This window comes from Saccopteryx bilineata, chromosome 2, assembly GCF_036850765.1.
Source record: "Saccopteryx bilineata isolate mSacBil1 chromosome 2, mSacBil1_pri_phased_curated, whole genome shotgun sequence".
In the NCBI taxonomy this organism is placed as follows: Eukaryota; Metazoa; Chordata; class Mammalia; order Chiroptera; family Emballonuridae; genus Saccopteryx; species Saccopteryx bilineata.
This window is the reverse complement of record NC_089491.1, coordinates 66000119-66014565: the sequence shown is the minus strand read 5'-3', so window position 1 is coordinate 66014565 and position 14447 is coordinate 66000119. Positions and strand designations below refer to the sequence as shown.

General features: G+C 39.0%; 1 protein-coding gene across 2 annotated transcripts in view; it reads right to left on the bottom strand.

Moving 5' to 3' along the window:
- The window catches only part of RIC1 (RIC1 homolog, RAB6A GEF complex partner 1), a 166215-nt gene that overhangs the window by 33809 nt on the left and 117959 nt on the right, over window positions 1-14447 (bottom strand). For both annotated transcript variants that reach the window (XM_066257208.1, XM_066257207.1), the window contains exons 9-10: window positions 11786-11930; window positions 10317-10365 (exon numbers count right to left, since the gene is read on the bottom strand). In XM_066257208.1, coding sequence (XP_066113305.1) covers window positions 10317-10365; window positions 11786-11930 — 194 coding nt within the window. The remainder of the gene's footprint in view (window positions 1-10316; window positions 10366-11785; window positions 11931-14447) is intronic.

Genomic DNA, 14447 nt, shown 5'->3' with positions numbered 1-14447 from the left:
ACTCAGATATAAACAAATTAACGGATGCAGAGTTTAAAATAATGATTGTTAGACTGTTCAAAGATCTTAGAACAACAATAGACGGACATAGCAAGCACCTAAATAAAGAGATAGCAAATATAAAAAGGACATTGAAATAATAAAAAAGAATTAGTCAGAAATGACAAATGAAATATCAGAAATGAAGACCACAATGAAAGGAATTAAAAGCAGCATGGATGAAGCTCAGGATCGAATCAGCAAGTTAGAGGACAAAATAAAGGAGGGCACAGAAGCAGAGCAGCAAAAAGAAGAGACTCAAAAAGTCTGAGGAGCCTGACTAGGTGGTAGTGCAGTAGATACAGCATCGGAATGAGATGTGGAGGACCCAGGTTTGAGACCCCAAGGTTGCCAGCTTGAGGGTGGGTTCATCTGGTTTGAGCAAAACCTCATCAACATGGACCAAGGTCACTGGCTTGAGCAAGGGGTTACTCAGTCTGCTGTAACCCCACGGTGAAGGCACATATGAGAAAGCAATCAATGAACAACTAAGGTGTCGCAACAAAAAACTAATGATTGGGACCTGGCCAGTTGGCTCAGGGTAGAGCGTCAGTGTGGCATGCAGGAGTCCCAGGTTCGATTCCCAGCTAGGGTACACAGAAGAAGCGCCCATCTGCTTCTCCACCCCTCCCTCTTTCCTTCTTCTCTGTTTCTCTCTTCCCCTCCCGCAGCCAGGGATCCACTGGAGCAAAGTTGGCCCAGGCGCTGAGGAAGGCCCTATAGCCTCTGCTTCAGGTGCTAGAATGGCTCTGGTTGCAACAGAGCAATGCCCCAGATGGGCAGAGCATTGCCCCCTGGTGGGCATGCCGTGTGGATCCTGGTCGGGCACATGCGCGAGTCTGTCTGACTGCCTCCTCATTTCCAGCTTCAAAAAAATATTAAAAACACAAAAAAACAACAACAAAAAACTAATGATTGATGTTTCTCATCTCTCTCCATTCCTGTCTGTCTGTCCCTATTTATCCCTCTCTCTGACTCTCTGTCTCTGAAAAAAAACAAAAAAGTCTGAGGAAATTCTAAGAGAGCTCTGTGACAACATGAAGAGGAATAACATCCACATCATAGGGGTTCCTGAAGAAGACAAGAACAAGGGATAGAAACCCTATTCAATCAAATCATAGCTAAAAACTTTCCTAAATTGATTCAGGAAAAAGTCACAGAAGTTCAAGAAGCACAGAGAATTTCATTAAAGAGAAACCCAAAGAAATCCATACCAAGACACGTCATAATTAAAATACCAAAGCTGGCCCTGGCCGGTTGGCTCGGCGGTGGAGCATCGGCCTGGCGTGCGGGGGACCCGGGTTCGATTCCCAGCCAGGGCACATGGGAGAAGCACCCATTTGCTTCTCCACCTCCTCCCCTCCTTCCTCTCTGTCTCTCTCCCCCTCCCGCAGCCAAGGCTCCATTGGAGTGGAGATGGCCTGGGCGCTGGGGATGGTTCCTTGGCCTCAGCCCCAGGCGCTAGAGTGGCTCTGGTCGCGGCGGAGCGACACCCCGGAGGGGCAGAGCATCACCCCCTGGTGGGCAGAGCGTCATGCCGGGTGAATCCTGGTCGGGTGCATGCGGGAGTCTGTCTGACTGTCTCACCCCGTTTCCAGCTTCAGAAAAAAAATAAAATAAAAATACCAAAGCTAAGAGATAAAGAGAAAATATTAAAAGCTGCTAGAGGAAAAAAGACTATCACCTACAAAGCAGCCCCCATAAGGATGACATCTGACTTCTCAACAGAAACACTTGAGGCCAGAAGGGAATGGCAAGAAATATTCGAAGTAATGCAGAACAAGAGCCTACAACAAAGACTACTTTATCCAGCAAGGCTATCGTTTAAAATGGAAGGAGAAATAAAAAGCTTCCCAGACAAAAAAAATCTCAAGGAATTCATTACAACCAAATCAATGCTGCAAGAAATGTTGCCTGACCAGGTGGTGGCGCAGTGGATAGTGTGTTGGACTGGGATGCAGAGGACCCAGGTTCAAAATCCCCAGGTCGCCGGCTTGAGCGTGGGCTCATGTGGTTTGAGCAAAGCTCACCAGCTTGGACCCAAGGTCACTGGCTTGAGCAAGGGGTTACTTGGTCTACTGAAGGCCCATAGTCAAGGCACATATGAGAAAGCAATCAATGAACTAAGGTGTCACAACGAAAAACTGATGATTGATGCTTCTCATCTCTCTCCATTCTTTACTGTCTGTCCCTCTCTCTGACTCTCTGTCTCTGTAAAGAAAAAAATAAGAAGAAAGAAATGTTAAGGGGCCTGTTGTAAACAGAACAAAGGGGTCAAAGAATATAGTAAAAGAGGAAGATAGCTTTAAAGAATAAAATGGCAATAAACAACTACATATCAATAATAACCTTAAATGCTATGATCAAAAGACATAGATAGCTGCATGTATAAGAAAACAGGACCCATATTTATGCTATCTACAAGAGACACATCTCAAAACAAAAGATACACATATACTAAAGCTAAAAGGATGGGAAGAAAATATTTCATGCAAATGGAAATGAAAAAAAAGCTGGGGTAGCAATACTAATATCAGACAAACTGGACTTTAAAACAAAGGCTATAGTAGGAGACAAAGAAGGTCACTACATAATGAAAAAGAGAGCAATCCAACAGGAAGATATAACCCTTATAAATATCTACGCACCTAATATAAAAAAGCAGACTTTGATGGATATAAAGGGTGAGATCAACAGCAATACTATAATAGTAGGAGATTTCAATACCCCACTAACATCACTAGATAGATCCTCAAGAAAGAAAATTAACAAAGAAACAGCAGACTTAAAGGACACACTAGATCAACCCGATTTAATAGATAGCTTCAGAACCTTTCACCTTAAAGCAGCAGAATATACATTCTTTTCAAGTGCTCATGGTACATTCTCTAGGATAGACCACATGTTAGGGCACAAAAGAGGTCTCAACAAATTTAAGAAGACTGAAATCATATCGAGCATTTTCTCTGATCACAATGGCATGAAACTAGAAATCAACTACAACAGAAAAACTGAAAAATACTCAAACATATGGAAACTAAATAGCATGATATTAAATAACAAATGGGTTAACAATGAAATCAAAGAAGAAATTTAAAAATTCCTAGAAACGAATACCGAGCATACAACAACTCAAAATTTATGAGACACAGCAAAAGCAATACTGAGAGGGAAATTCATAGCACTACAAGCATACTTTAAAAACCTAGAAAATGCTCAAATAAACAACCTAACCCTGCATCTAAAAGAACTAGAAAAAGAACAGCAAGTAAAGCCCAGAGGTAGTAGAAGGAAGGAAACAATAAAGATCAGAGCAGAAATAAATGACACAGAGGCTTAAGAAACAATACAGAGGATCAATGAAACCAACAGCTGGTTCTTTGAAAGGGTAAACAAGATCGATGAACCTTTTCCCAGATTCACCAAGAAAAAAAGAGAGAAGACTCAAATAAATAAAATTAAAAATAAGAGTGGAGAAATAACGACTGACACAATACAAAATATTGTAAAAAAAATACTATGACAAAAAATTAAACAACCTAAGTGAAATGGACAAATTCCTTGAAACATATAATATTTCAAAAATCAATCTGGAAGAATCAGAAAATCTAAACATACCGATTATAACAAATGAGATCGAAACAGTTATCAATAAACTCCCAACAAACAAAAGTCCTAGGCCAGATGGCTTCACAGGTGAATTCTACCAAAGATTCAAAGAACTAACTCCTATCCTTCCCAAACCATTTCAAAAAATTCAAGAGGAAGGAAGACTTCCAAGCTCCTTTTATGAGGTAAACATAATTCTGATTCCAAAATCAGGCAAAGACAACACAAAGAAAGAAAATTATAGGCCAGTTTCCCTGATGAATTTAGATGCTAAAATCCTCAACGAAATATTAGCAAACTGGATCCAGCAATACATGAAAATAATCATACATCATGATCAAGTGGGATTTATTCTGCAGAGACATGGTACAATATTCATAAATCAATCAGTGTGATTCATCACATAAACAAATGGAAGGAGAAAAACCACATGATAATTTCAATAGATGCAGAAAAAGTGTTTGATAAAATCCAGCACCCATTCATGGTCAAAACTCTGAGCAAAGTGGGAATACAGGGAACATACCTCAACATGATAAAGGCCATCTATGAAAATCCCACAGCCAACATCATAATAGGCAAAAATTAAAAGCAATCCCCCTAAGATAAGGAACAAGAGAGGGGTGCCCACTTTCACCACTCTAATTCAACACAGTAATGGAAATCCTAGCCACAGCAATCAGACAAGAAGAAGAAATAAAAAGCACCCAAATTGGAAAAGAAGAAGTAAAACTATCATTATTTGCAGATGATATGATACTGTATATAGAAAACCCTAAAGTCTCAGTCAAAAAACTACTGGACCTGATAAATGAATTCAGCAAGGTGGCAGGGTATAAAATTAATACACAGAAATCAGAGGCATTTTTATACACCAACAATGAACTGTCAGAAAGAGAAATTAAGGAAACAATCCCCGTTACTATTACAACAACAATAAAAAAATAAAGTACCCAGGAGTAAATTTAACCAAGGAGGTTAACGACTTGTACTCGGAAAATTACAAAAACATTGATAAAAGAAATCAAGGAAGATACAAACAAGTGGAAGCATATACCGTGCTCATGGTTAGGAAGAATAAACATCATCAAAATGTCCATACTAACCAAAGCAATTTATAAATTCAATGTAATACCAGTTAAAATACCAAGGACATACTTCAAAGATATAGAACACATATTCCAAAATTTTATATGGAACCAAAAAAGAACATGAATAGCCTCAGCAATCTTGAAAAAAAAGAATAAAGTGGGAGGTATCACACTTCCTGATATCAAGTTATACTACAAGGCCATTGTACTCAAAACAACTTGGTACTGACATAATAACAGGCATATAGATCAGGGATCGGGAACCTTTTTAGCTGAGAGAGCCATGAACGCCACATATATTAAAATGTAATTCTGTGAGAGCCATACAATATGTTTAACACTAAATACAAGTAAATGTGTGTATTTTATGTAAGACCAACACTTTTAAAGTACAATAAGTCTCTGAATTCTTTTTAATAATGTTGTTATGTTGTTGCTAACCAATGATGAACAAAGTATTTCTTACCATTAATGCGACTTCTGGTGCTGCGTGGTTTTGCTGCTGATGGCTTTGTAGTCTGTGGATACATGGTGAGGTTAAGCTTCATGCAGGCTTTGAGACTTCCATCCAGTAAATGTGATAGTAGGTTGGTCTTAACATTCTTCAGATGTGAGAAAGACTGCTCATATGCACACGTAGAGCCAAACATTGTCAGTACAGCAATACTCACACGCTGCAGTGTGTGGTATGTGACAGGAAGCACGTTCCAAGTTTTGACAATCAGCTGGTCCGCGGGTTGAAGTTCTTTCATTTCTCCCCACTTGTGTTTGCTGGCCAACTCTGCTTGCTGTCGTGCAAGTCTTTCCAAATCTTCATTCAGCGACTTGAACTTATTCATCCACATGTCTGAGGCCTTCAGGTCAGCAGCTTCTAGCTCCAAATCTCTGACGGAGACACCAGGGATGTAACTCAGGTCAGCGCTGTCCACTGCACACTCGTGTGAATGGGTGATGAACTTAAAAAGACGAGTGCACTAACGAAATTCTCCAAAGCGTGCTTTGAATGACTGCAGGAGTTCAGAAGGGAAGCCCGCTAGCTGCTAGCTGCTGGAGATCAAGATGTTGAGCAGGGTCACATGCTGTGCATGCATCTTTAAACTCTCCCAGTTTATCCAAGTGTAGTAAATGACCTGTTTCAATGTCCGAGATGAAGAGTTCCAGCTTGTTTTCAAATGCAAACACTGCTTGTTGAAGGGATAAGACTGTATTTCCAACGCCTTGCATTTTCACATTGAGCTGGTTCAGATGTTCAGTCATGCCCACGAGATAGAACTTCAAGAGTCACTCAGTGTTAACTAACACAGGATGCTCAACATTTTTCAAGAAAAGTCCAAATTTTGCTCAGACAAGCCACAAAATGGCTGAGCACCTTCCCTCTTGACAACCAATGCACATTGCTGTACAGAAGCAGACCAGGATAATTATTGCCAACTTCATCCAGCAGTGTTTTAAACTGGCAATCATTTAAAGGTCGGGCAATAATAAAGTTGACCATCTGAATGACCAGCAACATCACCTCACCAAGCTGCTCGCCAGACATCTGAGCACAAAGTGCCTCCTGATGTAGGATGCAGTGAAAACTTAGGATGGGTCTCTTTTCATGTTCATGAAGAAGTGCTACAAATCCTGTTTTTCCCCACCATGCATGGAGCACCATCAGTACACACTGAAATAAGTTTATCCATCGGTGGATTTTTTTCTTTAGCAAACTCAGTGAAAAACGAATAAATCCTCCCCTCTGTTGTCTCTTTCATGGGCAAAACAGCAAGACTTTCCTCATGTAGTCTGTCACCAACAGCATACCTTGCAATCACACTAAACTGGGATAAATGGCTTATGTCTGTTGACTCATCCAAAGCGAGAGAAAAGAATGGTGCTGCACTTATGTCCTTCACTTATGTTGGCTCAATTTGATTTGTTATCATGATGGTACGATCGTGAACAGTTCTTGCCGACAGAGGCAGGTCTTTTATTCATTTGATTATCTTGTCTTTATCTGAAAAGTCACCAGAAAGTTCATTGGCAACATCAAGCATGAATGTTTTGGCATACTCCCCGTCTGTGAATGGCTTTCTGTTTCTCACAATTGCTAAAACACCAGCAAAGCTAGCTGAATTCTAGTCACCTTGTTGGGTCCAAACACGGAGTTGCTGCTGACTAGCTTGCACTCTGCACAGTAGCTCTTGACATGCTTTCTTCCTGCTGTCCGCTGCTGGATATTTCGATGCAAATGTAGTATGGCGTGTGTTGAAGTGCCACTTTATATTTGACTGTTTCATCGATGCAATTTTATCATTGCATATTAGACACACTGCAGAACCTGCTCTCTCCACGAAGGCGAATTCCTCTGTCCATTCCTGCTGAAAAGTACGATACTCCTCATCTTTTTTTTTAGCCATCTTCTTCGTCAAAAGGGTTTCTGCAATTAGCTAGCTGACTACTTGATTAAAAGGAGGGAAGTTTACTTCCTGACCTCATGATGATCCATTACGTTACACATTATCCAATAAAAAGTTGGGGTTGTCCGGAGGACAGCTGTGATTAGCTCCAGCCACCCGCACCCATGAACATGAGCGGTAGGAAATGAATGGATTGTAATACATGAGAATGTTTTAGGTTTTTAACGTTATACTTTTTTATTAAAAATTTGTCTGCGAGCCAGATGCAGCCATCAAAAGAGCCACATCTGGCTCATGAGCCATAGGTTCCTGACTCCTGATATACATCAATGGAACAGAACAGAGAACCCAGAAATAAACCCACACCTTTACGGACAATTGATATTTGACAAAGGAGATAAGAGTGTACAATAGAGTAAAGACAGTCACTTTAACAAATGGTGTTGGACAGCTACCTGCAAAAAATGAAACTAGACCACCAACTTATACCAGTCTCAAAAATAAACTCAAAATGGATAAAAGAAAAATGTAAGCTGTGAAACCATAAGCATCTTAGAAGAAAACATAGGCAGTAAGCTCTTCAACATCTCTTGTAGCAATATATTTGCTGATTTATCTCCAAGGGTAAATGAAATAAAAGACAGGATAAACAAATGGGACTATATCAAACTAAAAAGCTTTTGTACAGCTAAAGACAATATGAACAGAATAAAAAGACAAACCACACAATGGGAGAACATATTCAACAATAAGACTGATATGGGGTTAATAACCAAAATTTATGAAGAACTTGTAAAACTCAACACCAGGAAGACAAACAATCCAATCAAAAAATGGGCAAAAGAAATGAATAGACACTTCTCCAAAGAGGACATACATCTGTACATACTTCTCTACAGATGGCCAATAGACAGATGAAAAGATGTTCAACATCACTAATCATTAAAGTAATGCAAATTAAAACCACAATGAGATATCACCTCACACCAGTAAGAATGGCGGTCATTAACAAAACAACACACGGTAGGATGTAGTGAAATGTAACCCTCCTGCACTGCTGGTGGGAATGCAGACTGGTATAGCCACTGTGGAAAACAGTATGGAGATTCCTCAAAATATTAAAAATGAAACTGCCTTTTGACTCAGCCATTCCACTTTTAGGAATATACCCCAAGAACACCATAGCATTGTTTCAAAAGGAGAAATGCACTCCCATGTTTATGGCAGCATTGTTCACAATAGCGAAGATCTGGAAACAGCCCAAGTGTCCGTCAGTGCACAAGTGGATTAAAAAGCAGTGGTACAAAAAAAGCAGCGGTACATATATACATGGAATACTATGAAGCCATGAAAAAGAAGAAAATATTACCTTTTGCAACAACATGGATGGACCTGGAAACTATTAGGTTAAGTGAAATAAGCCAGGCAGAGAAAGAAAAATATAATATGACCTCACTCATTTGAGGAATCCAATGAACAATGTGAACTGAGGAACGAAATTAAACCTGAAGGGAAGAGGGGAGGGAGCTGTTGGGAGGGGGTCGAGATATGTTGAGGGGAATACGGGGGAGGGGGGCTGCAATCGGGGCAACACTAGAATCTATGTAAACACAATAAATTAAATTTAAAAAAAAAGAACTAGGAACCCATTTTCAGAAGTCACATATGAGGCTAACAGCATTTAGTGTCAACTCTTTGTTGACCTCCTTGTCCATCATACACAAGAGCCACGTGAAAGAGATGAAATAACCTAGATTAAAAGGTCATCTGAATAGAAGGGTGGCTTCCTTCTTAGCCCTACCACCCTGAGCCCAAAGGAAGAAAGTCCCCCTCCAAAGACAAAGAAGGCCATCTGGGGACACTGGAGCTGTGACTTTGGAGGCCAGACTTGGAACCATATCAAACCCTCAAACCTCAACAGATTGTGACAATCATACTCAATTTAATCCTAAATCCTTGGACTCCAAGACTTAGCTTGACAAAGAAACAGAACAATGTGATAAGATGCTGAAGACCAAGTTGAAATAATTTAATTAGTTTGATTTTCCAGTCAGGGCACATAAAAGAACAATTCAATGTTCCTGTCTCTCTCTGCGCCTCTCTCTAAAATAATAGTAATAATCATCATCATCATCATCATCATCATCATCATCATCTAACTACTCTCAGTTCAACCTCCATGGTTTATTTCTTTTTAGTTGAATCTGTAAATAATAAAGATAAACACCCTCACTACACCACTAGCATCACATACATGCATGCATATGCATACACATTTATCCACCTTTTCCTGGTTGTAAACTCACAAACACACTGTGTGGACAGAAAAAAAAAAGATTCTTAGACTGTGACTGAAAGAACTTAGTGTGACTGATAACTTGTTGCATGCCATTCAGAAACACTGACTGGCAGTTAAAGAAATGCTATTTGTTCAAAAACTTATTTTAAAATATGGAGATGGGACCAGACATCAGCTGGGGTCCTTGGTGGTAAAAGGCTAGGAACCACTATTCAAGGTAATCATGGTGGTTTTAATTTTTCAAGAAATGGGAGGTCAGAAAATTTCCTCCTATGTAAAGCAACCATAAGTGCTAATTTCACAAATATGGTACACAGAAGGGCAATAGTAAGAAAATGTTTTTATGTAAAAACAGAGGTTACATCTCACTGCTTTCTAAAGAAACACATGAAAACAGGTAGTAAAAATATCACTATATAAGTAACTATAATTTTCTTGATATATGTTTATAGAAAAATTTAAAAATATGTTCAAATAATGCACAAGGTCATGTCCTCCAGGGAAAATACCCAATAAGCATTTAACTTTATGTTAAAAGAAAAGAGGTCATGAGAATTAGGTGTTAGTAAGTCACATCAGAAATGGAGGCATATTTAGGAAACACAATGGTCTGATTTCTCTATAGCACTATGTTCACAAGGAACACAGGGTTTTATTGGACACATCTAAGCAAAATCAAACCAAAATCAAATACTGAAAGTTGAAAAGCCTCCTGATTTAAAAACAAACAAAAAACACTTTGTTTCAAAATAAGAACTACATAAGAGGATCTTGCTGAGACTAAAATAGCATTGTAATTTTATCAGACAAATGAGAGGGAGGAAAAAAGAAAAATCCAAGTTCTCTACACTAGACCAGTATTTTATAGAAAGTACTTACCATAGAGTTGATCTTAAGGGGATCTTTTTTGGTACCATCAGACCTATAACTAAAATAGAATAGAAATTTAATTTAAAAGAGTCTTCTAAGTACATCCAATATTTAGCTTTAATTCTAAAAAATCCAATTGATTTTGTTCCTTTAAAGTAGAAATGCATAACAACATAAAATGAGACTGCTAGTTAAAACGCCTAGGTCCTTTTCTGAGGCACAGTCTTCCAGGTCCTAAGTAACTTCTTGACAGGGTCATGCAGTTTGGGAACATGTGTTCGTTTGTCAGGACTGAGGCTATGAAGTGGGCAGACATATCAGCCCACTCCTATTAAGCCAGTGGGTTAACCCAGTGGTCCCCAACCTTTTTTGGGCCACGGACTGGTTTAATGTCAGAAAATATTTTCATGGACCGGCCTTTAGGGTGGGACGGATAAATGCACAAAATAAAATTATGCGTCTGGCGTAAAAACTGTGGTATTTTTAAATATAATTGTCGAACTTACGAGACAAGTGTCAAGAGTGAGTCTTGCCCTGGCCGGTTGGCTCAGTGGTAGAGCGTTGGCCTGGCGTGTGGAAGTCCGGGGTTCGATTCCCGGCCAGGGCACACAGGAGGGGCGCCCATCTGCTTCTCCACCCCTCCCCCTCTCTTTCCTCTCTATCTCTGTCTTCCCCTCCCGCAGCCAAGGCTCCATTGGAGCAAAAGATGGCCCGGGCGCTGGAGATGGCTCCTTGGCCTCTGCCCCAGGTGCTAGAGTGGCTCTGGTCGCGACAGAGCGACGCCCCGGATGGGCAGAGCGTCGCCCCCCTGGTGGGCGTGCCAGGTGGATCCCGGTCTGGTGTATGCGGGAGTCTGTCTGACTGCCTCCCTGTTTCCAGCTTCAGGGGAAAAAAAAAAAAAAAAAAAAGAGTGAGTCTTAGACGAATGTAACAGAGGGAATCTAGTCATTTTTTAAAAATAAAACATCATTCAGACTTAAATATAAATAAAACAGAAATAATGTAAGTTATTTACTCTTTCTCTGCAGACTGGTACCAAATGGCCAACGGACTGGTACCAGTCCGCGGCCCAGGGATTGGGGACCACTGGGTTAACCTACATTAAACCAATAAGCTAAAGTAAATTTGCATTTCCTACTGGTAGTTATTTATATGCATGGCTTACCACTCTTATTAAATAATAAGCTACTTGAAGAGAGCCCTAGTTAGCCTTGAATCTAACATGCTATCATATACACAGAATCTAACATGCTATCATATACACAACAGGGGTTTAATAAATAAATGCATTTTTACTGAATGAACTAAGTTTTAAGAGAATGGACTTTCTAAAAAATTAATTTTGAACCTTACAAATTGTTTGGGGTAAGATCAAATATGGCAAAAGGGTAGCTATATGACACAAGGTTTTCTTTTTGTGCATGTGTATTGTGTGATAGTGGAGTTATTTTATTTAAAATTTGTCTTTATTGACTCACGCAAAATCTCCTCCAAGTGTACAAATCAGTTGAGCTCCAAACACACTCCATAAAGAAAGCCCTCCATATTCCCAGGTCACTATTACAACACTATTGTCAGGCGACCATCTGACCAATTTAACTGCTCCTGTTTTGTTCCAAATATCTGTTAAGAAATTTTGAGAACAATTAAAAATAAATGATTGCTTCAGAAATACTTATTATTTTTTAGTCTATATTTTCAAGTTGCAATAAGCAAAACTGCATGTTTGCTTCAAATAAGGAGATGAATCCTACTCATTTAGGGTTATTAAAAAACTATAAGGACATCAGTCTTTAAGCAGAACAAACTCAGTGCCAGTTGTTTGTAAGAAATGAAAGCTGTTTGGGGCTACTCTTAGCTAGCATAACTAAAACTGTGTATGTAATCTTAAAAGTCTTTGACATTGAGCAAATCAGTATCTGTAAAACTGGGAAAAGACCTCTTTAGAATGCTTTAACATTGAACACTAGTAGTTAAAGTACTTTGCAAAGTATAAGGTTTTAAAATATAAAAGAGTATTTTACCACTATCCTCATATTCTGCTGGCAATATCAGGAGGATCCAAGTTAAAATAAATGGAAATTTAATCTTATATTAGGATTATCGTTATTTTTCGCTCCATAAGACGCACCTGACCATAAGACACACCTAGGGTTTTAAGGAGGAAAAGAAAAAAAATACTCTGAACCAAATGGTGTGCTAAAATATTTAATAAAATACCATATTTTTCGCTCCATAAGACACATAGCATTTTCCCCTCCACTTTTGGGGGAAAAATGTGCATCTTATGGGGTGAAAAATATGGTTAATTAAATAAACTCCAGGTTGGATACTCCAGGTGCTCATATTTTCTTTTAACTAATAGTTGTTCTTTCAACCTCATGTATAATTACTACTAAATGAGAAAATTTCAATTTGTAGTAATATCTAAGTTTCTTTAAAGTTAAATGAAACAGCCAGCATTTCCATCAGCAATTCAATTCAGTATCTCTTGCCTTAAAATTAAAATTATTTTCATTTGCAGTATTAATAAATTTTTGCTATAAGTGTATTTACTACAAAGAGGAAGTATATAGGTGTGAACTAATAGAAGACAGGCTTGGTTAACAGAGTAAGAACTGTTTTCTTCTGCCTATGTTTGAATCTTTACATTAGCAAATCGCAATATAATTCATGTATAAGAATAACTACGTTATTTATGTAGATGAAAAATGGGAACATACAAAAGAAACATAACATCAATCAGCATTGTGTATTTCTCCAAGTATAAGACGCACCTTTTTCCAAAAAATTTTGGGTCTAAAAACTGGGTGCATCTTATACAGTGGTTGTGGCATTTCAAATGCCATAGATGAAACTGAGGACGAGGCAATATATTATATGAAGACAGTGATTTGTCATCAGACACAGATGAGGACAAGCTAATGGGTGGGAATTTTAACAGTGATGAGGAGTTGTATGAATTTTATGATGAATAAAACGAGTTCATTAACTTTATGTAATTTTTTTTTTCTTCAAATTTCGGGCCCCAAAATTAAGGTGTATCGCTTATATATGAGAGTATCATATACATGGGGAAATGCGTTACTTTCCCAAAGAGAAACTGAAAACCAAATCAAGAAAAGTACAAATTCAAACCAAAATTTACAAAATGAAAGAAAACCCATGTGCAAGGGAAAAAATAAGGTTTAGATATATTTATTGTTATGAAAAGATGTTAATGGTTACTGAAAAGGATAAGTTAAATAATATTCCTATAATCCCACATAAATAAATACATGTGTTTATAATATGCTTATCTATATCTAAGCAGTATATACATATTATAATATAGCTGGTAGAAATATGAAAAAAAAATGTTAATAGTAGTTAAGCTAATTTTCAGGTGGCAGGATTATGGGAAAGTTATCTAGCTGTTAACCTACAAGGAACATAGATTATGATAATGAGAAAACTGTTAAAAGTAATCCAGGAATGACAGTAATGAGAGTGTGAGAGATACCCTTGATCTCTCCCCTTGAAATTTCAACAAAATGAACATCTACAATGCAGCAAAATAACCCTAGCTGGACTTGCAGGCTTGCCTGAAATGATCCACACATGGAATTGACTAAAGGTAGGAAGGGTTGAGAAGAAGGGTGGAAGACAAGACACACTTGCCGATGGCGCCGGAGAGAAAAGAAATCCCAACCGTCTGGGTTTTGTCTGCCAAGGCTCTGGAGAGGGGAGAAATCCAGAGTGACTGGGTCTACTTCTGCCAGTAGGAGTGGTGAGATTGAGGGACAGTGAGGAAATACTAAACCAAAGTGGCAGTAAAACAAGGGGATCACGGCCATGGTTCTCAGCATAGAGAGAAAAACAAAGTGCAGCTCCCCAGCCTCCCAGACCCCGCCTCCCTCACCTCACCGGGATGGAGAGTGGCAGAGTCACACCCTACAGCTAGTTCTCCAGAGCTACTCTCTCCGCTGAAGAAAAAAGGTGCTCTGTATCTGGTCCCCTGGTCTGCTGAAGAGCAACCAGAGGCCTGAGACTGCCGTCACTAGAGCTGTCAAGCCCTCACAACATGCCCACCTATCACTGCAACAGCAATGTCACAGTGGAGGTCAGCTCAGGAATTTCATAGAGCTAAAACCTGTAACA